Source organism: Falco biarmicus, chromosome Z (genome assembly GCF_023638135.1).
Source record: "Falco biarmicus isolate bFalBia1 chromosome Z, bFalBia1.pri, whole genome shotgun sequence".
NCBI lineage: Eukaryota > Metazoa > Chordata > Aves > Falconiformes > Falconidae > Falco > Falco biarmicus.
Genome location: NC_079311.1, coordinates 74641594 through 74669405, shown reverse-complemented (window position 1 = coordinate 74669405; position 27812 = coordinate 74641594). Strand labels below are relative to the sequence as shown.

At 51.3% G+C, this 27812-nt stretch overlaps 1 protein-coding gene across 9 annotated transcripts in view; it reads left to right on the top strand.

The window, feature by feature from the left end:
- Positions 1-27267, top strand: part of RUSC2 (RUN and SH3 domain containing 2) — a 62895-nt gene extending 35628 nt beyond the window's left edge. For 6 of the 9 annotated variants that reach the window (XM_056324273.1, XM_056324277.1, XM_056324270.1 and 3 more), the window contains 11 exons: positions 9465-11543; positions 13283-14068; positions 14558-14758; positions 15938-16081; positions 17174-17250; positions 19274-19448; positions 20385-20490; positions 21831-21877; positions 23513-24482; positions 25147-25320; positions 25645-27267. In XM_056324273.1, the coding sequence (XP_056180248.1) occupies positions 9572-11543; positions 13283-14068; positions 14558-14758; positions 15938-16081; positions 17174-17250; positions 19274-19448; positions 20385-20490; positions 21831-21877; positions 23513-24482; positions 25147-25320; positions 25645-25825 (4833 nt within the window). In that variant the 5' untranslated portion in view covers positions 9465-9571 and the 3' untranslated portion in view covers positions 25826-27267. The remainder of the gene's footprint in view (positions 1-9464; positions 11544-13282; positions 14069-14557; positions 14759-15937; positions 16082-17173; positions 17251-19273; positions 19449-20384; positions 20491-21830; positions 21878-23512; positions 24483-25146; positions 25321-25644) is intronic. The other 3 variants (XM_056324279.1, XM_056324278.1, XM_056324280.1) reach the window with 3 other exon arrangements.
- The last annotated feature ends 545 nt before the right edge of the window (positions 27268-27812 follow it).

Sequence of the window (27812 nt, the reverse complement as noted above, 5' to 3'; positions counted from 1 at the left end):
TCTTTAAATAGATTTGTGTTGGCCAGGGAGGTCATGTGAAGACCTGCTGTGTAGTGCAAAGGACAGTTTCTAACCTTGCACTGTCTCACTGCAGTCCAAGGATTTCCTCCCAGATCAGAAGCTTCTTGTCTCATCATCATGGGAGTCATCTTGCCTTGGTTTTTTTTTTTCTTTTTTTCTTGCCCACCCTGGTTTTTCTGTTGAAGTGAGATTTAGACAGCATTTGGACATGATTGCAGAGAACCTTTTTCTTCAGGGATCTGGCCAAATCAAGAAATGCACAGTCTTAAGAGTGATCAGGCAAATTCCCTTCCAAACCTGTGTGCTACAGGGTCCTTTCCTCCAGCTAATCTTCAAGAGACTGCAAAATCCAGCCTGTGGTCTAAAAGCAGTTGGATATCAGCAGCAAAAGTATATGTGGTCCTGATGTCCTTCAGAGGGCAGGATAAATTTGATGCATTAGTCTCATCAGATGCTGCCTTTATTAGGCTGATCCTCAGCCTTTTTGCTTTGTAGCTATCATCCCCAAATCAGGGTGCTGCCAGCCTCCTGACCAATGAATTACATGTTACATATTCCTTCCTTGGAGAGACAGAAATTTTCTTCCTGTGTATCCACTTACTGCTTCTGGTCTCAGCAGAACTGCCTAGAGCTGGAAAGCGTTAAAGTTTCCTTCAGTGTTAGCAAGAGTCAGCTGTTGGACACAGCTGCTGTTTGAAAAACCATTTAGATGTGTACTGTGAAAAGGAACATCTAATAAAACCAGGCTGCTGCTGGGATGTTTTCTGTTTGTGCTTGATTTTGGAGCTCCTGATCTGGTTGCATGCAGTGCATATTGAGTTCCATTGCATCATAAAAATAATACAGCCCTGCAGATGCAGGCACTCTGGCGGAACTGATGCCCATCACTGCTAGGTAATGCCATACCTGCATTGCTTCTCCTATTCACTGGGACATGGCCACCTAGTCCTGGTAGCAAACCATTGCACCCTGGCTGTGTTCAAGTCTGAAAATAATGCTTCCGGGGATTTTTGGCATTGCTAGCTGCTTTATTTATGGTGGGTTGTGGGGTGATATGTTATGTATTTCAAGAACTTGACCCTGCCGTGGTTTTACTTCACTCTTCTGTACCTTTGCTACCTGTTCTGTACCATGTTTTGCTGTGTTGCTACATGAGGTTGTACACCTGTAATCTGCCATCCCAGAAGCATTTGGTTTTCACTTGATAGTCAGTGATTCCTGTATACATAGAGCTCTGGGCTGAACAGACACTGAACATTTTACAGCCTTTTTAACTGAGTTATCTCAAGACTGAGTTGCTTATTTGTCAGGCTTTCTCTGGTGATCCCTGATGCTTTTGCCTTGTAAGGAGAGTTCAGGATTGTTTTGCAGATGTGATTCCTGCAATGTGTGTCTGGTCAGAAATGCAATGCCAGTTTTAATCTGGACAGAGAGGAAGCAATAGTGAAGATGCACAGCCCTGGAGAGGCTGGAGTCTGCATGGGTGTGCTGACCAGTACTGCAGTGAGGTCTTACTCACTGTGAACAGACCTTCGTTGTCCCTTTTAGGCCTTAGCACATCTCTTCTCCTCAAATCATGAACATGATAGGGTATCTAGGACTGCCTGAGGTGGAGCTGTCCTCCTGTGCTTATTCTTTGTGAGGATGAAACTTGCTTCTTAAATTATCCTCCCATTAGCCTTGGGTAAGCAAGGCTGTCTTTGCCATGGGCTGGGCAACACCAAGATGTCTGATGCCAGACTCCAGTAAATGTTAGGGAGGAAAATCCTGAGGCCCCAGTGGAAGTGATTCATGACCCCTCATGGAGAGCTCTTTCCAAAGTACAGTAGTTCTAGGGATGCTTCAGATCCCCAGAAACCCCTGAAACCTCCAGTGCTGTTGAAAACACCTCCATCCATATGAAGCATCCATGCCTTCTCCACTTCTTGCTATCACCTCGGGAGCCTTCGCCCCTGCAGTGCACACCTGAGCAAGAAATTGAATGCTCAACGGAAGTGAGCTGCTCGCTCACTGTTGCGTGTAGCCATATAACAGACTTCGGGAGCAGCTTTGCCATCTTGTATGCCTGCAGGCACAGGTCAGAGATCCAGCTTTGAATCACAAAGCTGTGCTGTTTGCTGCCTGACTCCCTCATTAGGATGCTTTATTCCCTGCCCAGCCGTGGCTGTTGTGGTGGGGAATTTGGAGCTCACAGCTCCCAGGCGTAGAATTTGTTGAGAAAACTTTAGTCCCTGCTTCTGCAGGCTTTGACTCTGCTGCTGGCTGTGTTTTTGTCACGACTCAGCTGCGGCCTCTGGTTCCTAGGTGAGGCAGGTTTGTAAAAGAAGCGCGTCCAAGAGGCAGCCAGCTCTGCAGGTAAGCCCTGGCCAGTGCTGTGCAGTGAAGGAGGAGTTAAGCTTGGCATCTTCAGCTACTGATTCTGCCCAGCAATTTCATGTGCTTATAGGATTTTATTTCTTTCTGCACGGGTTCTTGAGGGCTCTGGGAACCCTGCAGCAGCCAGGGTCCAGCACCCAGGCAGATCCATATTTCAGAAAGGAATTGTGTAATTTCTGCTCTTGTAAATCTTCAGTGTGCTTTCAGAGTGCTCAGGTGCTATAGAAGTGTAGTCCCTCCTGCTGCTGCTGCTACTAGAGTGTCTGTGGTGGGGAAGCATTTACTGTGTCAGCACTTTAATTCAGTCGCAATTTTGGTGCAATATGAACATCTAGAAACATCAGAGTCTTTTTCTCCACTGAGGAATTGCATATAGTAATTAGGAGCATATGTGGTGGGAGCTGGGGCAGAAGATGGCCAGTGGGGAGAAGGAGGAGCAGGTTCCAGCCCAGATCACCTCGGTGGATGCTCATGAGTCACCACCTGTAAGTGGCTTCTGCCGAGTGCCACATGCCAAATTATGAGTCATAGAGCAAGAGAGCACAGAAATGGGAGAAACTGGTTCGGTCACTGTCCAGCTCCTGGGTGAGCTGCTGTATATCTGCTGCTTGAGCTATTTCTGATGTCTTGCGTAACTCAAAATGCACAAAGCAGCTGGGGCTTCTTCTCCGGTGACTGGGAGGCAGTACCTACCTCATGCTAGTTGTGTCATCGGCAGGAATACATATAACACCTATTGCTTATTTTTGCATCACAACCCCCCTAATCTCTGCTGGCCAGCCCCTCATCCCTGACCTGCGCGGCTCCTTGCTGCCACAAGCACAAGGGCTGTGACTGATCGTCGCGTGCTGCAGTTTCCAGTTTGAACACATCATAATCCTGTATAGTTCTGGAATGTAATGGTACATTAATCATGGCTAGTAATGATACATTAGTCAGGCTGTCCTGGAAACCTCTGGAAAAAGCCCTGGCCCAGGCAGCAACTCATTGTGGAAAGAAAAGAGAGTGGTCTTTTCAGGAATGAAATCACTGTTTGCTCAGCACAAGAGGAGCCAGCCTGAGCTGAGGCAGAAATTTAGGAAGTATTTAGTCTTTCTGTGTTGCTGCAGCCCCCTTTAGACTCTGGGTGCTGGAATATTCAGCCTGGGACCAGGCAGACCACCCTCACTATGCTCCCTGTTCCCTGAAGCAGGGAAGGAGAGTTGGAGGTTTAGGATGAGTCAAACAACTAGTATTTCCTTTTACACCTTTTCTTTCATTAAATATGCTGGATGATTTACTAAAGCATTTAATGAAGGCATGAATTTGGCAGAGATGTATTAGCCAGCACAATGTCCAAACAAATACCACTAGCTGGTCCCACCCTGCAACAACGTACAGGCTTCCTCACCTCCACCCTCTTATTCACCCCCATGATTCAGACCCATCCCCAGGCCACTCATCTTGTGCCCTTCACCCCATCCTCTTCACTAGCTGCTCCATGAAGGCCCTCCAGCCTCCTGAAATTTTCCTGTTAAGTTTTTTTTTGAAAAAAACCATTCAGTACTGTGCTAGCAGCTTTTGAAGTGTCATAGCTGGGGCAGGGACTAAACTGCATTACTGGGACCCTGGGAACTGGTGCAGGAACCAGTGAGCCCTGAGATCCTCCACCCAGTCTGAAGAGTGGCTTTCAGTCTGGATTCATCTGCTAGCCCTTTTGCCTGGAGGAAGACGTAGGGGGAGTACACTGAATATATCTCTCCCCATGGAGCAGGGAGGCGATGTCTGTATTGTGCCCCCATCTGCAAGCTCATGCAAACCGTTGCTTTTGCAGCGTTTCTGCTCATGCTTGTTTTGTAGAGGTGTGTGGTTTCTTCAGGCATGTTAAAGCAAAAGCTTTTAACAACCCTCAGAGAACAAGCAGCTCCCATACAAAAGGATTTTTGCTGGTTCATCTATGAAACTGAATGCCCAGCTTCTAACTCTGTTTTTTCTGTCTTTCACCCTTGAGTCACATGATGGATCTTGGTCCCTCTGAGGAAGATGATGATGGTAGTGAAACCACAGCCATTGAGAAACAGACAGCAAGAACCCTCACAGATAAAGGTTTCCATTGAGCGTTCAGTTTCATAGCAGAGTGACTGTGATTTGTGGAACCATAATCTGTTTAGAAGAGCCAGTCTCCAAAAAGCCATCATTGCCTCCAGCTGATGGTTCTAATGATCTTGCTCCTGCCTCTTCATCCTCTGTGGTATATGTGCAGTCCTTTTGCATTTAAATCACATTTATTGTTTAAATCTCTGCATGCTTCCTACAGTATTGCATTACATTTTATGGGGAAACTTGGATCTCTGTGTGTTGAACCCTGTGGCCCCACGTATGCAGCTGACAGTGCTGAGCAGAGCCGGGTGTTAAGCTGTCAGTGATGGAACTCCGAAAGCGTGGCTGGGGTGGTAACAGGTAGCGGGGCATGCCTGGAGGTATGTGAGCACCACACCTAACACATCAGCACTTGGAGGCAGGGCTGGTGTTTGCATGAGCCCCCTCTAATTGAAGCAGAACCTTGCAGGCCAGTTTGGAGCCAGCTCTGATGGCTTCTGCATCTTCTCAGCAGTGTTCTAGAGGCAGGAGGTCGTACTCCAGAAGCTATTGAGCTGCACTGACCACCCTCAAATCAGCACAATGTCCTCAGTCTTTGAGGGTACAACAGAGGAGGGATTTGAGGGCCTTTCTGTAGCACTCAGCAAGGACTTAAAAGGCATGACCTGCATAACCTGAAGGGCTCAGCTCTGCAAGGTGCTGCATGCCCCTGTTACCTTCAGCACGCTGCCTCCTTTGTTTTGTCATGTGTTTGCTTATTTATTTATTTGTTTGTTTGTTTGTTTGTTTGTTTGTTTGTTTGTTTGTTTGTTTGTTTGTTTGTTTGTTTATTTATTTACATGGGTGTACAAGCATTCATAAGCAATTCCACACTACACCATAGGTATCTCACAAAAAGCATCCTTCTCTGCTCTGTATTACCTTGACTGGATTGAGGGTCCACAGGTGGTGCGATGTCTGGCCCTCACCCTCTCCAGGTAACCTTAGCACCTCCAGAAAGCGCTGACTGAATAAATAGCCCTGTCTCCCATGTAGCAGCAGATGGTGTCATTACAGAGAGGGCAAAGAATTTTCAGATTTGCAAATAAAATGGCTGTTGTACTGATGTGTCTAGAGTCATGGTGCTCCCTACATGCCTCCCAGCCTTTCACTGCCACGATGATGTGCTTTTCTGGGCAGGGATCATTGCTGGGTGCTCTGTTTGCTGTTGTGTGTGTAGGACTGAGCAGGATTCAGCACACTGTGAACTTGAGCTATTGCAAATGATAAATAAGAAGAATGAACTGATTTGGCAAAAAGTATTCAGGTGCAGACTGCCTATCCACATCTGGAAACTTCTGCTTGCAAAGGGGTGTGAGGGCTGTAAAAAGAGCTGATCAAAGCCAGCAGAATCTGAAACTACTCTGCTTGCTGGCTTTTATGCCCCAGTGCCAATCCCAGCCTACCAGATGCTGAATAGGAAGAGGGAGGATCCTTCTACAGTCTTCCAGAATCAGGGAGGGAGACTCAGGGAATGTGTGGCCAGGGAGGGTGCTCTGGTGTTGGGAAGTGAATAATCCCTGTGCTGGCAGTACCATTGCCAACTTCCCTGCATCCCTGAGACAGAAGGATGTCAGGAGATGTGTCCCAAGAAAGAGGAGGGGTATCTAGGGCACAAAAAAGGTCACACATATCGCTAAGGAAGCTGTCAGAATGGCTCGCAGCAGGAGCTGGCTGTGTGCCACCTGTGATGTTGGACAGCAGACCCTTGTGCTGGGAGCAGGCTGTGAGTGCAGGCACAGTGGGCATCTGTCTGCTGCAGTATCTCTGACAGCCAGTGAATCCCAGTCGACCGGGAGAGCCTGTGCTGCCAGCGAAACTAAATAGCTGGGCAGAGTTGCATGTTGCAGCCAGAGCTCCAGAGCGACAGCTGGGAAGTGGCTGTGTGTCAGCTTTCTTGACATTTGGCTGTCAAATGTCAAAGTGTGCCTGTGCAAGCCTTGTCCTTCCACAGCAGCTTCTGCACCAGCATGAAGTGTGTGTTGCTCAGCAGGGCTTGTCAGCAGACCCAGTGCTGGTACTGGGAGCCGGCTGCCAAGCAGCCATTTCCCAGCATCAGTGAATGTCGTGACGGAGGGAAGACACAGTCACTCAATATGAGTGATCAGCAGACTTTGTTTATTGTCCCTTACAGTCACCTTTTATGCCTTGTTATAATTAGCTCATACATATTACAAAAGTTAAGCTCATTATTGGTTAGTTGCCCAAATACCAAGCCCGCCCCTAGTTTCTCTTCTGTAGTTATCTGTTCCCACCTGCAACATTCTTTTCCCACCGCGATCTTCCTGATATTGTGTAACAAGGACAGCCAAAGACAGTGTATTTTTGCTTTACTTCAGATAAGCTGAGAGCGATGTGCATTTTTGTCCAGCCAGCTGGACTATGTCTATGTGACCCTTTTCAGCTAGCCAGTTATCCACAAGTGAAGACCTAGTACTTCAGCAGTGAAGTGTGCTGTCATCACAGTCTGTATCCTCAAAATGATGCTTTTCAAGTGGTTACATTGTGACAACACTCAAAATATAGCAAAGCCTTATGGAGAGATGTGATCTAAGCATTGCTATCACCTACAAAGGCAGTAACAAGGACAGGGGAGGTCTGCATGAGCCCATAGGCACTAGCTGATCAGCTTTTTTTCATACAATGCTGGGAGGGAGCAGGAGACAGGAGAAATAAGGGCTCCTGCTGCTACATGTTCCATCAGTGGTGCATAAGGTCCAAACCGGTGCATGAACACTGCCCCAGCTGTTGAACACCACTTTGAGCGTGTGGGTGTCCTTGGCACAATCAAGAGCTACTGTTACCCATGGTGATTCTTAAACAATATGATCTTGAGAATCCCTGATGTAAAAGATCTCCCCCCAGGAAGTGAGCTGAGGACAGACTCATTCCTCTCAACCTCCATGGCAGCAGCTGTGGGAAGGAAGCTAGAGGCTTGTAAGACAGAGGAGCCATTGAAAGGGGAGTAAGGGGTGATATAGGGAGACTATAGGTGGAGGAGAGTTTAGGGTCACACCATAGTCCAGCTAGATGTGGTCCAAGCAGTCCAGGTGAACTCTCTACTTCAGAGCCAAACCCTAGGTGAAACATCCCAGCAGAAGCAGACATGAGAGTGAGGGTGTCCCTCGTGCAGGTCTTGTAATGATCTCTGGTGGAGTCTACCAGCAGGCTTCTCTGTTCGCTAACACTGGTGTTAGCATTAACTTTTACATCATTGGGTGTTTACTGTAGACACTAGGTCCATTTTTCATCTTTTTTTTTTTTTTTTTTTTTTTTTTTCCTGACAGCATCATCCTGTGTCTGTGAGAAGCACTACTATGCGTGGGAAGTATTTCTTTTGATTTTTTTTTTTAGCATCTTTTAATAGCTCTTCTCATGCCATGAAGCTGAAAGAACTGAAGTTCCTGATCTTTCTGTGGAGCTGGCTCATTGCTTATGCTGTTGTTCAAACTTCACTTATCCCATATTTCTCAGTTTCCCCCCTGGGCTCCCATGTGCCTTTGCAGCCTGCTCCAAATCCATTTTCTTCCCATAGTCACAAATGCTGGGGTAAGGTAGGCAAAGGCAGATACTGTGAATGCCCACCTTCTAGAGTCTGAAGTGGCAGAAGTCCCAGGGTTCTGGAGTCCAGACAAGTATCACAGTATGCAGTGTCAGGGTGCTGCAAGCACTGAGGATGCCTGGATGGAATACGGGACATGGATTGCTGACCAAGGGTGTTTGGGCCAGGATTTTCAGAGGAAGTGGTGGATCTATGAGAACACTAGGTAATTTTTTAATCCCTTAGGACCATCCTGGATCACTGTTGTCTTTTGTGGTTTCTTCCTCTCCTTGCTGCCTTAGCTGCCCTCCAGTGCACTTCTCTGCACTGGCTTCTCTGGCATGTAGAAGGGAAGGCAAGAGGGAACCTCCCTCCAGACTGTCCTGGAGGGCTTGCAGGCTAGACATCTGGGTTCGACAGGGAAGGAGGAATGAATATGTTCTCCGCTCTCCCATATCAAATGCTGATGAACATGCCCCTCTAGCTTCATGAGAACCTGCTGTTTACTGGACACTGAGGGAGTCGGGCTCTTAGTGCTCTGCCTGTATCGCCCCTGTGGCAGTCTTACTGTTAGGAAGTGCAGCAGGCAGTAAGATAAGCAGGTAAGTGCCACAGGTACTGTGGCCGAGTGTCAGGGGACTGTGAACCAGGCACCCTGGATCACCAGAGAGGCTGGTTTGAGCTGAGGCTTAACCATCAGCAAGAGTTCAGCAGAAGGCAATGTTCTGTATGGGACCATCACCAGTGGCTCCCCATGGCCCCACTGAAGTCATCCGCTCCTTTGCAGATGAGAGTCCCTTGTGTGCGTATCTAGTTGCATACTTTGGCACCAGTGAATGAGCTTTAGGGCTGCTGGATGTTGGAGAGGCATGGTTGTTGCTGCTTTCCTGTTCCAGTCTGTTCCTGCTTTCCAGTCTCTGTCTGGACTTGTGTGTCTCTTAATACTGCAAGGCCTGGCGGCACGGTTCAGTGTTTGGTCCTTAAAGGAAAGTTCAAGGTACCTAAAGGGAGGCAAGGATTAATCCAGTCCGAGAAGATGTGTGCATTCATCAGAGTGCAGCACTTCATTTCAGACCTGGTGCTGTCTGCGTGTTGTCCTGTGAGTGTATAGTGCCGTCCGTGGTGAGGTCTTCACGTAGCCCAAAGCCTGTGCAGCCCTTTGGCCACTTGAGTGAAACAGTTATTTCAGAAAAGTTTGAGAGGGCCAAGTGGAAGCACAAGTGTTGTCCCAGGAGTCTGCAGGGAGGGGGACGTGCTTGTGATGCTTTCCCTGAAGAAGGACAACTCAGGACCTTGCACGTGGGTACTTGTGCTGACAAGAACAAGTCTTCAGTCAAACCAAGGATGCTTTAAATAGTCACTGCCTTTCCTGAGAGGTGACTTCCTTTGTGTTTTTGTCTCTCTCTAGGTATCTGAAGTTCCTCATGAGAAGTGTCCTCCCTGCCTCTCATGTGAAGCCCTACCTGTCCATGGGTAGCACCAGCTTAACTGATGTCCTGAAGAGCATTCCTCACCATGGATAGTCCACCCAAACTGACTGGTGAGACACTGATTGTCCATCACATTCCCCTGGTGCATTGCCAGGTCCCTGACAGACAGTGCTGCTCCGTAAGCAAAAGGACCAACCCCTTCTGCCAGCCAGAGCTCAGCATTACACGGACCTCTGCCCTTCCAGACAGAGACCTTTCGCAAACCGATTCCTTGCTGTACAGCAGCTTTCTCCAGACCTCCGAAACGCCAGCAGAGGCCTCAGAAAACAAAGAAGGCAAAGCGAGGGATTTGATTGTCCCTAGCATCAGTAAGCGACACAACCCTTTCCTGCTGAGTGAGGGTGAAGACCTCAGCATCTTTGGTGATGACTTGGGTCAAAAATCTTTCCACCTTCACAACTCACTTGTGGCTGGCAAGCCTCCCTTTCATCTGCATGAGCTGACCTTGCCCCCTTTCCACCTCCACGACTCCAACCATATTGTGAAGTCCTGGAACATGGCCAGCCGGTCTGGTGTGGTAGATGGGCAAGAGGACAAAATCAGCAGTGACGATGTCCAGCAGAGGAACAATGCGAACAGGTGCCACCAGGGCTCAGAACGCATGGAGCTGGATGAATGCAGCTGCCATCGTGGCAGCTCCTCCACCTTCTCCTTCAATGGTGGCGACCAGGAGTGGAACCAGAACACAGGTGAATCACTGAGGAATCAGGATGCCCTACACAGCCGGACATGCAGCTGTTCCAGCTCAGAGCTCCAGCACTGTCGCTGCTACAGTTCATCAAGTCAGTCTGAAGTGATCGACCAACAGATGGGCTACATCAGCGACTCTTCCTGCAACAGCTCTGACGGGGTGCTGGTGAACTTCAGTGCTCTCTACAACAAAATGAATGGCCATTCTCGATCTAACCTGAATTCAGCCAACCTGTCCTGTGACTCTTCCTTCTGCAGCCACTCAGACACAGGAGCTTTTTACCTGGATTTGCATTCATCACCCACAGAATCCAAGATGTCTTGTGAGTCGCATCACCCAGAGAGTTCAGGGAAGGTGTGTGGGTGTCAACACTCCTCCTCACCTGTCCTTGATGCTAACTGCAACTCCTACCACCTCCACTGTGAGCCTTGCACTTCGGAGAGCTCAGACCTCACTGCCTGCTTCCAGAGCCAAGCACGGCTTGTTGTGGCTACTCAGAATTATTACAAGTTGGTCACGTGTGACTTGTCTTCCCAGTCTTCTCCCAGTCCAGCAGGATCTTCCATAACTAGCTGCTCGGAAGACCATACCAAAGGAAGCCCAGCCCAGCCCACTGAATATTATCTGTTTAGAAGGCCTGACCTGAGACAAGAAGAAAGCAACGTGGAGTGCAGTGAAGAGGAGGCGAAGGAAGGATCCACCCAGAATATGATTGAGGGTCAGGTCTACGTGAACGTGTCGCCACCTAACCTCAACACAAGCCGGCAGCGCTCCAGGAGCTATGATCAGAACCTGGACAGGAGTCCTAGCAGCAGGCTGGGCTCTTTGGAACGCATGGTGAGCTGTCCAGTCAAGCTGAGTGAAAGTCCAGCAATACCCATCCAGAGTTCTCCCCCAAAGCGGGTGACATCTTTTGCTGAACTGGCTAAAGGCCGGAAAAAGAATGGCACCTCCCCACCACTCCGGTCCAGTGGTGATTCCTCCTTGGAGTTCTCTCCTATCCCTGAGACACAGCGGGATTGCCCAAATTTCCTTGAAGAACGAGCTCGCCGCAGCCAGAGTCTTCCACCCATGCCCTTCGTCCATGGCCTGAACCAGAGCTGCGAGGGCTTCTGTTTGAATCACACTTTTGGGGATAGCCAGGCTTTGTGTTCCACCAAAGACTCAGTCGCCGGTGAGAAGGTCCCCAGTGGGCATGGGGCAGGTGAGCAAGCCTCTCTCTCCCTGCTGACGGAGGCAGATGCCCTCTTCTCAGGTGGCTTTGCCGGTGGCCACGGACAAAGAGATGTTAGAGCCCAAGCAGACGGTAAGGAGCCAGACTAGGCAGAATGGAGAAGTAAAAAGAAAGGCAGCTTTTTGGGACACAAGGGGAGCAGCAGAGGAACCAGCATGGTGATGGGAGACCAGTGTCTGTGCAGTTTGTTTCCTGGTCTACCACTCCCTGGGACAGAGCCCTGCTGTGCTTATTTCAGACCCAGATCAGTGCAAGTGTCTTGTCTTTGTATTTCTAAAGCCTCTTGAGGTTTTGTAAACCTCTCGTTTTGTGTAAGGAAGGACATGGCATTAGCACTTCAGTGTCTGTGCAGCCTGGAGGACTCTCTGCCTTCCAGGGCATTGTACTCCCCCAGTCCATGAGAATCACCCGCCTTTAGCTCCTAAGACAAAGATGTGTAGATGCTCAGCGGAGTAATGTTCCCAGCAGGTGAAGGGAAGGGAACCATTGAGGAGGTTTTAGCCTTTCTTCTTTGGAGTTACATGGGGCAGAGGTGGAGAGGGAAGAGGCAGAGCCAGCAGTCTCCTGTCAGTGCAGGGTCATGGAGCTCCCACAGTCTCTGCCAGGACTTGCAGCATGAGTTTTGCAGAGATTAGAGGAGTGGTGTGCTCCAGCTGAGAGCAGCATGCAAGCAAGCCTAGAGGGTCTGAGAAGGGGCTGGAGGGAAAACAAGCCCTGCTAAAAGCTAGTTATAGGAAGAAGGGTCTGGCACACCCCACAGACAGCAGGTAACACCAGGGCCATGCTTGGGATACGTCTTTTGTCCCAAGATTTGCTGTGAGCTTGGAGAGTGGAGGGGAAGCAAGGGAAAAGGTTCCACACCATGCTAGGATGCGATGTGGCTGGTGATCAGGGATCCCAGTCATCCCTGTGTGTCCATCCAGTGTTGTGTGTGTTGTGCACTGAGCACACAGTGTGTCATGCTTCAGCTGTGTCCCTCAGGATATTGTGGCCCCACCAGGAGCTGGAGGCATGCACACATAGGAGGTCAGCCCAGCACACTCCTTTAGGACACCCCTGTCCACCATTTGCTGGAGCAGGCATCCACTTTCCAGGGTTGGAAGGTCTTCTATTTCTGCTGCAGTCCTAATTTGTCTGGGAACATCCTGCTTAGGTCTGGTACAGGCAGGGGAATGAAGGGAGCTGTGTGTTCAGAGGGGAGACTGTTACAGGAGAAAGAAGAGGGAGGGAAGGAGGGAGGGAGGGAGGGAGGGAGAAGGGGAAGCAAGCAGCCTTTCCGACAGCACCAAGTGCGATGCGGGATGCAGGGCTGTGATGCTATTGCATGCAATGCTTGTGCTCAGCTGGGTGAGATCTCCGCACATGTGGGAGGGGACAGTCCTTCAGGATAAGAAATCTGGCGGTACCACAGTGTGTTGGGCCATGTCTTTGTGGTACTGCCAGGGTGGAGACAGGGTGAAGGCAGGTGCCTGGGGCCACGACTTTGTGCTGTCCTGGGAGCAAGGGATGGGGAAGGGATGTGAAGCTGGTGACCCTACAAGGAGAGACAAGCTCCTGGTGCAGCGTCCTACTCTTCCAGACAGCTGTAAACAGCTGGGAACTCTGCATTTGGGGCCACATGTCTTTACTTTCCCAGTTCATGATGTGTGTAACCAGTTCAGACTCAAACCACGCTGTGTCTCACTGGCCTCTAGCTCATCCTCTTCCTCTCACAGCTGAGAGCACACTCCCTTTTGCCTGCGATATGCTGGGCTGATGATGGTTGTCCCTCTGCCTGTCCTCACACTTTGTACCCCTTTCTCTCCCCAAAGGTGGTGGCACAGACAGCAAGCCTGTGGTACGCTACAGCAAGGACCAGCGTCCCACGACTCTGCCCATCCAGCCCTTTGTATTCCAGCACCATTTCAGCAAGCCACCCAAGGCCCGTGCCCTGCACAGCCATTTTGCCTCCAGCCTTTCCCAACTCTACAGCTTGTCCAGCAACCGACCTGCCAGCCAACAGATCTCCAGTTCCCAGTCCTCGGCCCTGGCCACCTCGGCAGAGCAGGCAGCAGTGGCAGGGAGCCAAGCCCACAGCACACTTCTGACCCAGCGCTCAGCAGACGGAGCTGCCTCCCGCAATGATGGCTGCATTAAGAAGCCTGCCCCTGAGACAACCCGGCCGTCCCCCCTCGGGAGTTACTCTCCTGTGCGATGCAACGTGCCTTTCTTTCAAAGCATGGACTCCTCTTCCTCGCCCACGGCAGAAAGAGCTGAAGAGGGCCAGCCCCCCAGAAGTAGGTCTTGCCCCATCTCCGCCAGCCTGCTTCCCACGAGGTCTTCCCCGGCTGTCAGCACCATGCAGCCCTCCCAATCCACCAAAGCTGATGCCCTGAGACAAAAGGAGAACCCCAAGCTGGTTCCCAAGAAGGAGGCACCGCTGGAGCCAAGTCCACCGCTCTCAGAGTATCAGCTCCACAGTGGGTCCCTCCCGCCCCTCTCGGTGGGTGGTATGCCCGTGAGCAGAGTGGGAGGCCATGCAGATCCCCACTGGAGAAGTGGCAGTGAGAGCAACAGCTCTGGTCCCCTGAGCAGCCTGGGAATACGGCCTGTCAATGGTAGGTACCCATCCACCAGGACGTGCTGTTCTGGAACATCTCCAGCTCCCTATGGCTATGGCGGTTCCCCATCGTTATAGCTGCAGTGCCCAACAGCCCCTACCATCGCTTTGTCTGCAAAAGGAAGCCCTATGCTAAGAGCTTGTCCCTGCAGTCCTGACTCCTACGCTATGCCTCTGGAGAGGGCAGCATGGCCTTCTGCTCTTACAGCACCCCATGCTGCATCCTTGGGGGTGCCCGAAACCTGAACCCTCTATGCCTGCAGCCATGAGGCCACGCAGGCTCCTGCCATGCTCTGCCAGGCTGTGGCCTCTGCCTCCTCCATGTACATGTGCTAATGTCCTGAAACACTGCTGGACTTTTAACTAATGTGCTGTCTCTCTTTCTCTGTCCTTCCTCTTCCTCATCTTCTCTCTCCCCATCTCCCCTCCATGTCCTCCCATCTGTTCATATCCTCCCATCTGGTGCTCACTGTCTGCAACTTCCTAGCGAACCACCTCTCTCCGCAAGCGCTGAAGTGGCGGGAGTACAGGCGGAGGAACCCCCTGGGTCTGGACCGCGTTTCAGGGCTGCCTGGCTTAGCAGGTAGCCTAGACAGAAGGCAGCAAGAGCCTCGGCTGAACTGGGTGAATCCCATCTTTGAGCTCCCTGGCACTCTCAACACCAGCCATTTCCACTGCAAGCTGAACGGTGCGCACCACCTTTCTGCTGGGGGGTCTTGGGAGGTGACCTTGGGGCTCAGGTTCAGCCTGGCTTCATCACTGCTCTGCGGGCTCCAAGCAGGAGGAATGATGCATCTACTCGCAGTGGGGCTGAGGGGTACAAGAGTAAGGTGAAAATTGCCTCACTGACAGGTACAATCTGTGTGGTGCCTCCCCTCTTCTCCATGAGCTGAGACCAGTGAGGTCCGGCTTTGGGCTGGATTGAAGGGGAAAGTGAATGGCCCAAGAGCCTGCTGAGACCTCAGCAAGCGCTCCTGGACTAACACAGGAGCTGTGGCCCTTGGAAATCCCGTGTCTGTGCCCCACAGCGTCTGTCCCAACCCTGGCAGCATGCTAGGTGCTGGGCTATAGCTTTCATGGGGCAGCTGGCAGCACTGTAGTGCTCCACAGGACTCTGTCTTCTTGCTTTGCCCTTTATGTCTTCCCTATTCTCCAAAACCTGCGCAGGAAGGGCTAAGAGGGGCAGGCTGCTTTTGGCTGAACCTTTGAGAGCCCTCTGGGGAGAGCAGTGTTGCCTGTCTGTGGGAGGGAGAGCATTCTTCAGGCCAGCCTCAAGTCGAGAAGGGAATTCCACAAAGCTCTACACCTTGCTTTGCCAATCCAGTTTCTCCATCCCTCCTTTACGGGAAGATGCATAGCACAGGGCTGGGGAATCGACCAGATGGAAACTGAGCACATGAAGGAGCTGCTGCAGAAGTCACCTCTTGAAAACAGAGGCCATCCCAGGGGACAGGCAGAGACATGTAGTTTGTTGCCTGTGGATGCCTCTGTGTGACAAGTAAGGATTCTCTCTGTGCTCTGCTTTCAACCCCACTTGCTGGGGCTGTCCACACAGCAGCCCTGAGAGACTGGTGCAGCAAGGTTTCCCATAGCACCAGGCTGTGAGGTTGAACCTCCCATGGCATCTTCCAGTGCCCATAAGCTCCCAGTCAAGGTGGAGCTAGATGTTGGGTGGACCGTGGGGTTGAACTGTACAGGCTCACATTGCAAACCGTTGCTGGGAGAGTAAAAAGCCTGTAGCCTTGCTGTCCCAGCCTTGGACAGGCTGGGGTGAAGACGGCTGCTGGTGCAGGTTGCTTCTGGAAAAAGCGAACCATGTGGGAGAGACTGTGGTATGATCCTTCTCCCCCATGTCTTGGCCCTGCAGGACAGTCTATGAGGCAACTCCAGCTTACCTACACTGACTTCTTCCCTGACTACTTCTCACTAGCAGAGAAACCCCCTGCTGAGTTCTGCCTCTCCCCAGATGGCAACACAGAGTCCATCTCCATCGACTTGCTGCAGAAGAAAGGTGAGTCTGTGCATCTTTCATGGATGAGAATGTGGTGTGGTGCAGCATGAGACAGTGCTTCTCTTTGTCTCATCTCATCTCTATAGACATAATGATTTCTTTCCCTGTCCTTCTCTACTGCAGCATCATAACTACGTGTCCCCCTGGACTGCTGGCTGTTTCCATGGCAGGTTGTTGTGGTGTCTGCACCATGCAATGTGCCATGGAGTATCTTTGAGCTGCTTGTCCCAGAAAGTGTGATTAGAAAGGATCATTAGTCCACAAGAAAGAGCAGAGAGAGCAGGCAGGCACAGGAGTATGACCCTAAGGCACAGCAGGCGGCCATCCCTGTCTCAGTATGCAAGGACAGACTTGTGTATCTGCGTGATGTTGCAGGTGTGCTAGCCTGACATTTTGTAATTTAGGTAAAAGGTCTAATGGGTCTTACCTGGTAAATTGTTTATATAAAAGAGTGGAAGAAAGGATTTCAAAGCAGGACTAGATATGGCTGTGGTGAGACCCATGCTAGAGGCAGCATTGGGGACTGGGTTGTTGACAGCTAACTCAGTATCATTTCAGGAGCAAGGGATGTGCAGAAAGGCTCCCCTGCCTTTGCCAGCTCTGTGTTGGTGGTTACTGGAGATGACAGCTTTCCCTTCTTCCAGTTCTGTTCTTGCACTGTACTGATGCAGGTGTCAGGTCACCCACCACTGGCTTGTTACTGAACGTCATTACATAGCTTGACAAATGCATGGCTTCTGCCCCGCCACTGTGTAGGGTCAAAGCAGCAAAAGACTAATTGCCCCAGTCCTCATCCCTGCTCCCTCAAGGGATGGTGTGTGGAGGTGACAATCCATGTCCTTCGGGAATATTGACAGGGTGTCTTATGCTTCAGCCACTTACAAAGGTCGTCCTGCTGTTGGGCTGGTGAGTGTTGGAACCTGCAAGTACAGATTTGGTGAGGAGTTTGGAGAAGCTTTGCATGGTTTTGGTAGAGAGGTCACACATTCTGACACGGGCCTGAAATGCCCCTGCCTGTTTTTTTCATTGGTCTGTCCTAGGGTCTGTCCTAGAGCCCCTTAGGCAGCTCTCTGACTTGTTCTTTCCCTCTAGGTCTGGTGAAGGCAATCAACACTGCTGTTGACCTGATTGTGGCTCACTTTGGAACCAGCAGGGATCCAGGGGTGAAGGTATGTCTTGCTTTCAACATCATGAGTGACATGGAGAGGATGGAGAAAGATTGCCCCTCCATCCTCTGTAGTCAAAAACTGCAGGGTATCCAGTGAAGGCAGCAGTACCAAGAACAAACCAAACAAAGGCAATGGTACGCCATGCAGCAGATAATAATAAATTTGTGACAGTTCTTGCTGCCCGATGCTGGGTTGCCAAAAGAGTGCATGGAATTAAGGGAAGATCAGAAAAACACAGGGAAGGGAAGTTCATTGAGGTCTATTGAATACAGGGAAAGAATGTCTAGCTTAGGTATTCTCTGAGTTGAAAGTAGTTGTAGGCTGTGAGAGTATTAAGGGCAAGTATTATATAAGTTTGCTCTGGTTTGACTCTTTCTTATGTACTTACTTAAGGCTCTTTATAAGAAAGAATACAAGGCCAGCTGGAATTCTGGTCTGATGCAGTACACCAACTCTTTTTTCTCATACAGTACAGAGTTGTGTGTCCCTCCTCCACACATTCCCTGATTCTGTTCTGGCACTGGTGCCAGGACAAAGCAATCTCCCTATTCCCTCGATGTGTCACAGGGCTCCGTAGTGATAAAAAAGTGCATCAATCATTGCCCATGTGGGGCAGGGGGGCACCATCTGTAGTCCTACCATGAACCCACTAGCTTCAGAGTGCACCTAGGTTGTTCATGGGACTGGCTGTCTTTGGTCTGTGCTCCCCTCATCTCCCATTTCTGGAATAACACAGAAGCAGAGCAAGTTTGCTTCTGTTTGTACCAGGCAGTGTCTGCAGTCCTGTGACACCCAGCGTGTTTGTGGTGCCTCCTCTCAGCGCTGAATGCTCTGCTTCAGGCAGGGGACTCTGTGGCAGCAATGTGACACTGTTTGGACAACAATGACCTGCAGTGCCATCCCCAAGGAGAAACCTCTCTGGGACAGATTCCAAGCCCATTCAGTCTTACCTCAGAGGCCAGGGTAATTTGCCCCTAATTACAACGGTTGCTGATGCAGAGGTTGCTGTGCAGCCTAACCAGAGCTGTTGGGATTCCCACAGCTTTTTAAGGCTTCACAGTGAATTCCCTGTTCTCGCATTGTTGGTTTGGGGAATGATGGCAGCTTTCCCCCATTACTTTACTTACCAGACAGTGCTGTGGTTTTGACCTGGGGTTTCGTTATGTCAGTGCACCAAGGGCTGAGCATTCACCTGTCAAAAGGCAGCACTCGTCCCTGATGCTCCCACGCTCCATGGATCTGACGGGATTATTCCTGACCCAGAAGTTCAATCTCAGTTCAGGGCCTTTGGGGACCTGTGCCAGCTAGCTACTGTAATTCCAGCTCAGCTGCTAAAATCTGTGTGCCCTGAACACCACTGCCTGGGACCACCAATGTGACATGCACGGCCTGAGGCTGACTTGTTTGGATAGACTCCTCAGCAGCTAAAAGGCTGTATGCAGCAGAATATGCCCCTGCTCTGCTGGTGCTGGGCTCTTATGTGTTCCTCACCTCAACCTGAGCTCTGTCCATCCATTTTGCCCTCACCCTGTTTATTTATAGTAATCCCTAGGAATTACAGCATGGCATGTCACTGAGTTAAGTGTTCCTTAACCCCTCGGAGCTGGTAGTTCCTATGTGGCTTGCTGCTTTCTGGTTCAAAAATAGCAACAAGAAAATCTACAGCAGCAGAAAAATCCCCTACTCTTTTCTTCCTCCAGCAGGACAGCCTTGTTATACTTGTAGGCAGAACCAGGCATCCCTTATAATTGGGATATCCTCTTCCCAAGTTGGGATATTCTCTTCCTAAACTATTCCCTTGTCCTAGCCTGGGGCAGCCCTTACAGGGAGCAGTCCAGAAGTGGTGTATGAGGCAGCAGGGGTGAAGAAGGGCCTTCCAGTTCAAGGAGCTGCTGGGCGTCATGATAGACTGGATATTGCCTGCTGGGTGTCTGTAGTAGGCAAGTGGGGCTAGATTGTTTGCATGCATCTATACATTGTAGAGCAGTTACCAACACTCTCCCTGTTGCCTGTTTTCCTTTAGGCCAAACTTGGGAACAGCTCCGTGAGCCCCAACGTGGGGCACCTCATCCTGAAATACCTGTGCCCTGCTGTCCGGGACATTCTGAGTGATGGGCTCAAGGCTTACGTCCTGGACATGATCATTGGCCAGAGGAGGAACATCCCCTGGAGTGTGGTGGAGGCATCCACTCAGCTAGGTATGGAGGGCATGCAGCAATGCCCGTTACTTTGTGGTACTGCCATGTTATTGCTGGGAGGTGCTAGGGAAAGTTGATTATAAGGATGGGAATGCAGACTGATACCCATCCATCTCCTGCATGGAACAGGGTGCAGCTTGACCTTCTCTTGCAAGATGGGAGAGCCAGTGCTGTGTTCTGCCCAAATATTTATTGTCATTTCCCCTGAAATTTCCAAATTCTCCTATAACAGGCCCTAGAAATCAAAAAAAGGGGGAAAAAAATCTTTTTTCCCCCCTCTAAGTTTTCAGGGTGTTTCTAGACCATCTTTAGCCTTGCACAGCTGTTGTATAAGGCGGAATTGTGCTTCAGTTTGGTCTGTAAGAGAATTTGCACTCACAGCTTACTTGGCTCAAGGATGCCCACAACACCTGCACTTGATGCTAGTGCCAGGCTGCACCCTGGATTGTGGCAGTGGCTGTCACTCCTTTCTGAGGTTACAGATGGCAGGGCCACACTGATTTCTGCATCATGAAGAATTTACATCCAGGGCTGGAAAGCCTCCCACCCTGTTTGAGGCAAATCTCCAGCTCTGTGTTTACCTCTGTGATTTCAGACACTCCGAATTATAACCACCTCCCACAATATTCTGTGTACCTGCTGATTTTGAGCCAAGGGCCGTGATTGTCCCTGAAGTCTGGGAGGCAGGTCCTTGCGGTATTGAAACCCTCCCAGAGTTTTGGAGTGGCAGTCTGGGACAGAACACAGCCCATCTCCCTTGTGGAGTCTTAACTGTTGGGATGGAGTGAGCTGATCTTGGTGTTTGGTGGAGGGGCAGTGCATATACAGGCATGGGCACGCAGCCAAAGTCTACCCTCGACTTGATGCTCCTCCCCATGGTGTCATTTTTGGCTTTGGTGACCACAACTAATCTCAAAGTTTTGCTTCTCTCCATAGGCCCCTCTACCAAGTTGCTGCACAGCCTCTATAGCAAGATTAGCCAGTACACGGAGCTCACCAACCACACCATGAGGTTCAACGCATTCATCTTTGGCCTCCTCAAGTAAGCAGGCTCCCTGGGCTGGCTGCATGTCACTGCCCAGGGCTGGCAGCAGGTGCTGGTCCTTGACTGCAGGCAGGCACAGTTGTCAAAGACTTAAGAACCCTGGGAAGCTGCTTCCCAGTTACAGGTGAGGGAAGGAAGAACCTGTGAGCCTCAAGGAACTCCAGAAGGATCAAAGCCTACCCAGCCAGGTCAGGAGTGAGAAGAGTGGCTGTAGCCCACTGAAGGACATTGTCAGCTTGGTTTAGCCCCAGAACATTAGGTGGGAAGAATCTGTCAGGGTTCATACAAGGTTAGACATAACACATGCATACATTACTCCTGGAAATTCCTACTTACATCACCGCTTTGCGGGCCTTCAGTGAACAAGCATGAGGCTCTGAAGGAGAAATTGCCCTGTTCCAGGAGTCAAGACTGGCTCTTCCAGGTTGGATAAGGAGTGTGCATACTACACTTAGTGTTAAACAGAAGGTGGCAGCAATGTCTTCTTGACGGTGAAGGGATGAGCTCTGCTAGGATTATATTTCCCTGCCCCTCTCCAGCGGTCAGAAAGAGCCCTGGCAGCAGCAAGAGTCCCCAAGTTCTCCAGATGTTGGGGGATCCCTACAAGCAGGAGCAAGCTCTGCTTTGTTCTCCCCACCCAGGGTAGCCCAGGTCTCCCCTCCTGGCACAAGATACCAAGATTGCAGCAATAGTCTTACGTTTGTAAATTATTTGCCTCTTCCATGTGAGCCCTTCTCAGAAAAACTAAGTTAAGCCGTGGACCTAGGAGCTAAATGGTGAGGAAGTTTGCTGGAGACATGGTTGTTAGGCGTTAGGGTTGCAGAATGCCTCATGTAAAGCAAACTGGATGGCTCCATGACAATCTGGGTGACTGTGATTAGCGCATGCTAATGGAAGTGAGCCACTGTCCTTTCACTAGGTCTTGAGGTTCACAGTCTCATGCTGTGTAAATAAATGCCCTTTTCCAGCCACACTTCTTCTTGTAAAACAGAAAGGATGAAGGGGATGAATCGATTTTCACTCGTTCTTTCTTTTGTTCTTCCTTTCTTTCTTTCTTTTCTTTCTTTCTTTCTTTCTTTCTTTCTTTCTTTCTTTCTTTCTTTCTTTCTTTCTTTTCTTTCTTTCTTTCTTTCTTTCTTTCTTTCTTTTCTTCCTTTCTTTCTTTCTTTTCTTTCTTTCTTTCTTTCTTTCTTTCTTTCTTTCTTTCTTTCTTTCTTTCTTTCTTTCTTTCTTTCTTTCTTTCTTTCTTTCTTTCTTTCTTTCTTTCTTTCTTTCTTTCTTTCTTTCTTTTCTTTCTTTATTTCTTTATTTCACTGCTTGTTTTCCCCTTCCTGCAGTATTCGGTCCTTGGAGTTCTGGTTCAACCATCTTTACAACCATGAAGGTAAGAGCCTGAGGGCTGTGGGCTGCAGTGGGGGACAAATTCTGCACAGTGTAGAGCACAGGAGGGGCTTGCATTTCTTTTGTTGTTCTCTCAGCCTGGGCTGCTCCCTTCTGCTCTGAGCTGAAGGACCAGAGTATACACAGACCCAGTTTACTGGGAAAGTTCCAGGTGGAAGTCCAAGCTCCATGCAGCTCCCTCCAGGTGAGCCTGGCCAGACATGTTCTTCCCAGCTGCAGCTGGTATCGAAGGGTATCACCTCCAATGCAGATCCCTTAGTCTACCCGCAGGAGACCAGATCTAACCCTCTCCAAATTTCTGTGTTCCATGCTCGGTGCCTAAGAGCTTTGTACAGATGGAGATGTGCACACTTAGCTGAAACCCTTCAGGCATGGGAAATGGAAAGAAATGGAAAGGAAAACCTCTTGACAAAAGCCCAAACTTTTTACTGGATATATCTGTTTTTTTCAACCAGAAATGTTTCTGAAGTGTGCAGATAACTCAGCAGCACAACCAAGCTGCCTGATGCTTACAAGCAGCATGACTAAGTGCTAAGTGCACAGTGAGACAGACTCAACCTGCTGGATCTCCTGAGAATGCTGCTGCTCAGCCTGTGCTCAGCCCAGGGCCCTGTGCACTCTAAGAAGTCCAGCCCAGTATCTTCTGGCAGATTTGGGGGCTGTCAGCAGACATTTCCCAGGTCTGTGTGTGCAGTCAACACTTCTTTTTGGAGCAGACAGGAGAGCAGACTCGCTGAGCAGTGTGGCAAGAGAAAGCATCCTGGTTTTCTGGAGCAGAAGACCATCTGTTTCAAGCCATCATTAAGAGCTAGAAGTGTAAGCAAAAGCTAGGGCTGTCAGGATGAGGAAGGCCAGGCAAAGCGGGTAGAGATAAGGTGCAAGTCCTGTCTGTGTTGTATGTTATCTCAATGGGGCTAAACAGCCATAAATCCTGTTCCCAACGTTGTCCCTGGGAGTGAGACCTGACAAGAAAGCTGAAGCGTGGCGGCACTGCAGATGTGGTCAGATGAATCATAGAATCATTGAATGTTTTGGGTTTGAAAGGACCTTAAAGATCATCTACTTCCACCACCACCCCTGCCATGGGCAGGGACACCTTCCACTAGACTAGGTTGCTCAAAGCTCCATCCAACCTGGCCTTGCAGGATGAAGTGAAGGGTGAATGCTGCAGGTAGAAATACTAGCCCATTTTCTGTTAGGATCCAGTTCAGCCCAGCTGTGTCTCTGGAAAGGCTGTATTCAGCTGCCCCTGACACCCCTCTCCGTAGGGGACCGGTGTTGGCCAGATCCACAGCTCCTTGTTCATCTCCAGGAGGTGGGAAGAGAATTTTAATACGTGCAAAGCCTTTAATGCTCTTTATTCACACTCTACTCTCATGTATTTTGCAGCAGAGGTCATCCCAGTGGATAGTCTGCCAGGCTGGTGCTGCAGGGTCTGGGCCAGTTTGCCAGGAGCTCACAGAGCACCTGGTGCTACCTGACCCAGTGCTGAGCCTCACGCTGCAGCCACAGCTGTGACAAAAACTAGTGACCAGCTCCTCTCCCTACAGTGTCAGCAGCTTCTTGGTGGCTTGGCGAAAGTGGCAAGGGCCTCTAATTAATGTCTCTTGCCCTACAGATATTGTCCTGGCACACTACCAGCCGGTGGGGTTTTTGTGCCTGTCTCACAGCGTGTGCCAGCCTCTTTTCGAGGAGCTCCTGCTCCTGCTCCAGCCTCTCTCCCTGCTGCCGTTCAACCTAGACCTGCTTTTCGAGCACCACCTGATGCAGATGGGCAAAGAGCAGCAGCAGCAAAAGGAGCTGCTACGTGTGAAGCAGGACCTGCTGCTCTCCGCACACTCCACCCTGCAGCTGATGCGGACGCGGGGCAGCAGTGAGGACCCCGACGGCTGCAGCACTGCCCCTGAAGCATGCAAAGTGGGTGCCAGAGATGGTGATATCTCACCAGGCCACAGCCCCCAGCAAGCTGCCAGTGAGAGGGTCAAGGGTGTGGGGGCCTCCTGTGGAGACAGCGACAGGGAGGAAGAGCGGAGGAAGATGCGAGAGAGCACGTGGGAAAGGAAGAAGGACAGGCAGGCAGGCTGGTGGTACCAGCTTATGCAGAGCTCTCAGATCTACATCGAGGGCTCAGCTGAAGGCTCTAAGTTCATCCGCTATGAGAAGAAGACTTCGAATACTGTGCCTAGGTCAGCAGAGGCCCGCAAGGCACCACCTCCCCGCGAAGGGGTGGTGGAGGGTGCAGAAGCTTGCCCCATTGCTGAGGGCACCTTGGAGGAGAAGCCCAAGGCTGCCAGCAAGCCAAGTCCTGAAGCCATGGAAGAGCCCTTGGAAAAGCCCCAGCAGGTACTGGTCAGTGAAGAGGTGAAGGAACGGAGCTGGCCCTTCTGGATGGGCAGTCCCCCAGACTCCGTGCTTACGGAGCTGAAGCGCAGCAAGGAGAAGGAGGCGGGGGCTCAGCAAAGAGTGGGAGCAGCACCAGTCCCGCAAGAGGAGAGCAGCACCAGTGCATCAGAGGGCAGCCAGCCCATCAAGTGGGGACACTTGTTTGGGTCCAGGAAAGTTCAAAAAGAGCCCAGGCAGCCTAACAGGTAAGGGCAGGGACGGTTTGGGGCTGGGGAGGGCTGGTTCATCCGTGGTCACAGTAGTGCAGGTGGAAGTCAGGCCAACAGCCGACTGCTGGGCTACACCACAGTGGTACATCGGAGGCAGTGTGTGAACAGAGAGGTCTGTCACCCCTGCCAGCCTGCCTTAATTCCTCCCACACCACCGTCCCCTTCAGCTCCTACCCTTGCTCAGTCAGCCTCTTGGGCTTTCCTGTTCTGCCGGAGCTCTACCGCTGCCTCAGGTCCTAAGCCCCCTCTCCAGGGGAAGGGCCCTGGCTGCACGCCCCCCATCATCAAGTCATCCCTCCCAAAAACACATAATGAGAACGGAACATGGAGCCATCCCTGTTGTACGCAACAGGTGAGGAGGAGGAGGCATGAAGTTCCCAGTGTAGCTGAGACCTCCCTGCACTGCCTCTCCCTCTATACCCTTAACTGTTTCTATGGCCACTGGAAATGTCCTTCCCAGTATAGGCCAAGGTGCATCTGCAGGATGCTGAGCCCTCCCGGCCAGGAGACAGCCTGGGGACCACAGTGTGCTTCATGCATGGAGCCAGACCTCTAAGCTGTGACCTTGCCATTAGAGCAGCTGCTCCTTGCCCCCAGGTATGCTTCCCTGCCACTACCTGCTTCTGTCTTCTTCTTACAGGTTGCCCTCTGGCTGGCTGAGCTTGGACAAATCTGTGTTCCAGCTGGTGGCCCAAACAGTTGGGGCAAGCATGTGGCGAGAAGCAGCTCCTGAGCCAGAGCCCTCCCAGCGAGAGCCACCTGAAGTGCCCCCCGTGGCACAGCCAGCCCGGGGGCTGTCTCCCCAGCCTCCCTGGTGAGTGGCGCCATGTGGCAGTCCTGCAAGCACTGGGGTGCAGTGGGTGTTGTTGGCACAGCTCTGCTTGTTGCAGTTCACCTGACCTCCTTTGTACTTGTGGACTAGGGGATGGTTTGGGACAATGATGCAGCTTCTGCACCCAACTGCTGCAACTCTGCAGTCTGCAAGTGAGGGGAAGCTGGGGGGCAGCTGGGATCCTGGCTGGGGAGGAAGGCAGGGGGTGGTCTTCCTCACTCCCCTATGCCTGCAGTGGTCCCTGGGCTTCAGCAGGGTGAGCATCCTGTGGTGAGCTAATCCTTCCTCCCTTCTTTCTGCCTGCAGTGAGGTGAAAGCTCTTTGCCATCACATTGCCACTGAGGCAGGACAGCTGAGCTTCAACAAGGGGGACATCCTGCAGGTCATCTCCAAGGTGGACGGTGACTGGCTGCAGTGCAGCCTTGGCTCCGAGAAGGGACTGGTGCCTGTCATGTACGTCACCCATCCGGAGGACGAGGACTACTGATGTGGCTGGGAGGCCAAGCACAGTACCATGAGCTGCTGAGGCTCCTCTGGGGAAGCCTACCCTGCCAGAGGAACAGACATAGCTTCTTGCTAGTTTCTTACCTTTCTTGCCATTACAGAATACAGTAACCATAGGTGGTTCCTTCTTGCCCCTCCTCGTGCAGCTGCCAAAGGCCATCTCGGCCCGTGGGGTCTTCTGTGAGCTGCACCTCATATTGCCAGGCATCGCCATGCATGCAACCACACCGGGGACTGCCTGAGCCTCCTCCACCCCATGTCACTTCCAGCACCTGTAGGCCATTGACTTGTACGTAACAGGAATGCAAGCAGTCCCTGCCACAGCAGTGCTGCTCCTGCTGCCTGGCTCAGTTTCATGTTGGAGGGTGCAGAATGCTGGCCGTACCCTCCCTGGGGGTGGCAGTGCAGTCTGCAGCCTTCAGCATCCTTGGCACCATCAGCTGCAGGGGTAGAGCCACTACGCATTGGCAGGGTCTCTGCAAGGCTGGACTGATGGGTTGCATTGATGGGGGGCTGCAAGGGACGCTCCCTGACGCTGGAGAAGCCCTGTCCTAATGCGTTATAGTGGTGCCTGGTGTGTTGTACCGAGCCAAGTGGCCTGGCACTGCCACACTGCAGGGCTGAGGCTGTGCCTGGCCACGGCCAGAGGAGGGGGACAGGGTATGTGTGTGTGTGCGGAGCAAAGGGGTGTGTGGGGTCGTGAAGAAGGTGTGTGGATGTTCAGTGTTACGTAGGTCCAGGATGAGTAGTGCCACCCTGTGTGGAAATGGGTTCTTTGGGGGGTGGTCCCACGCCCTCCACACTGAGCAGGCAGCCAGTGCCTGGGAAGCCCTGGGATGCTCAGTGGAGGGGGAGTTGGAGGGGCCGGGGTGAGGGCAGGGTCCCTGACTGGGCTAGGGGTGCTCTTTGGAGTTGGGGGCAGCGCTCCCAGTAGGTAGATCGAAGGGTGCTCCCAGAGGGAGTCGGGGAGCCGGGGAGGGAGGGGTGGTGCTCTCCTTGGCGTAGTGTTTTTGGTCTTGCTGAGCAGTGCCATAGGGTGGTGGGGGACAAATGTGCACAAGCACAAGGGGATGCTGGGGGTCCTCGGTAGAAGCAATGCCAGTCAACCCCTTCCTTGCCATGTTCATGCTACCTGCTGGGGTGGGGATCTTCATTTACCCATCAGGTGGGGAACAGTGTTAGTGAAAGGCCATGCCAGTATTTGGTGCCTTGGCCGGGTTGACGCTGCTTGCAGCATCGTGCCTGGGCTGGCTTCCCCATGGCGAGGGGCCCTGGTCTTGCAAGGTTACCTCCTGCTTGTACATTGCTTAGCAGACGTTGCACCATATTTAATTTGTATTTCCCTGTTAGAACAAGGTATCTCGCCTTTATTTATTTCTTTATTTATGATGCATATTAATAAAAAAGGTGCTGATTGAGCTCCCAGCTACCCTGTCTTGTGATTTCATCCCACCCCTGGGGAGGATATGAGGGTTACCTCTGCTGGGACACTGCACTGCAGGCTTTGCCCAGCTTCCACCACAGCCAACACCAGACCTTCAGAAGGAGATAGGTTGCCCCCAGGTACCAGAGCTGTCAGTTCAGGCTGCTGGGGGGGCTAGATCACGTCTCAGGGAGGCAGCATTCTTCAGGGTTCCTTGTCTTTGTTCCTTCTGCATGCTTGCAGGGACAGAAGCAGGTTTCAGACAGGAGTTCACACGTATTACAGTCTACCATCTGCTTCTCCAGGGTGTTGTGAGTAAGGTGTCCATAGGTGTGGTCAAACTGGCACTTGTCACCTGTGGGCAGTGGAAGGAAGTCCTGAGCAGCATGGGAAGGAGGCAGTGAAGGGTGGGTTGTGGGGCTGGGACCCAGAGCCTGGGACAACCTGGCCATGCAGCTCAGAGGCTGCAGGTCACTCACAAGGAAGGGCTCTGGGACTTTTAAACTTAGACTCACAAGTACTGGATGTCAAATCCAGCAGGAATGAG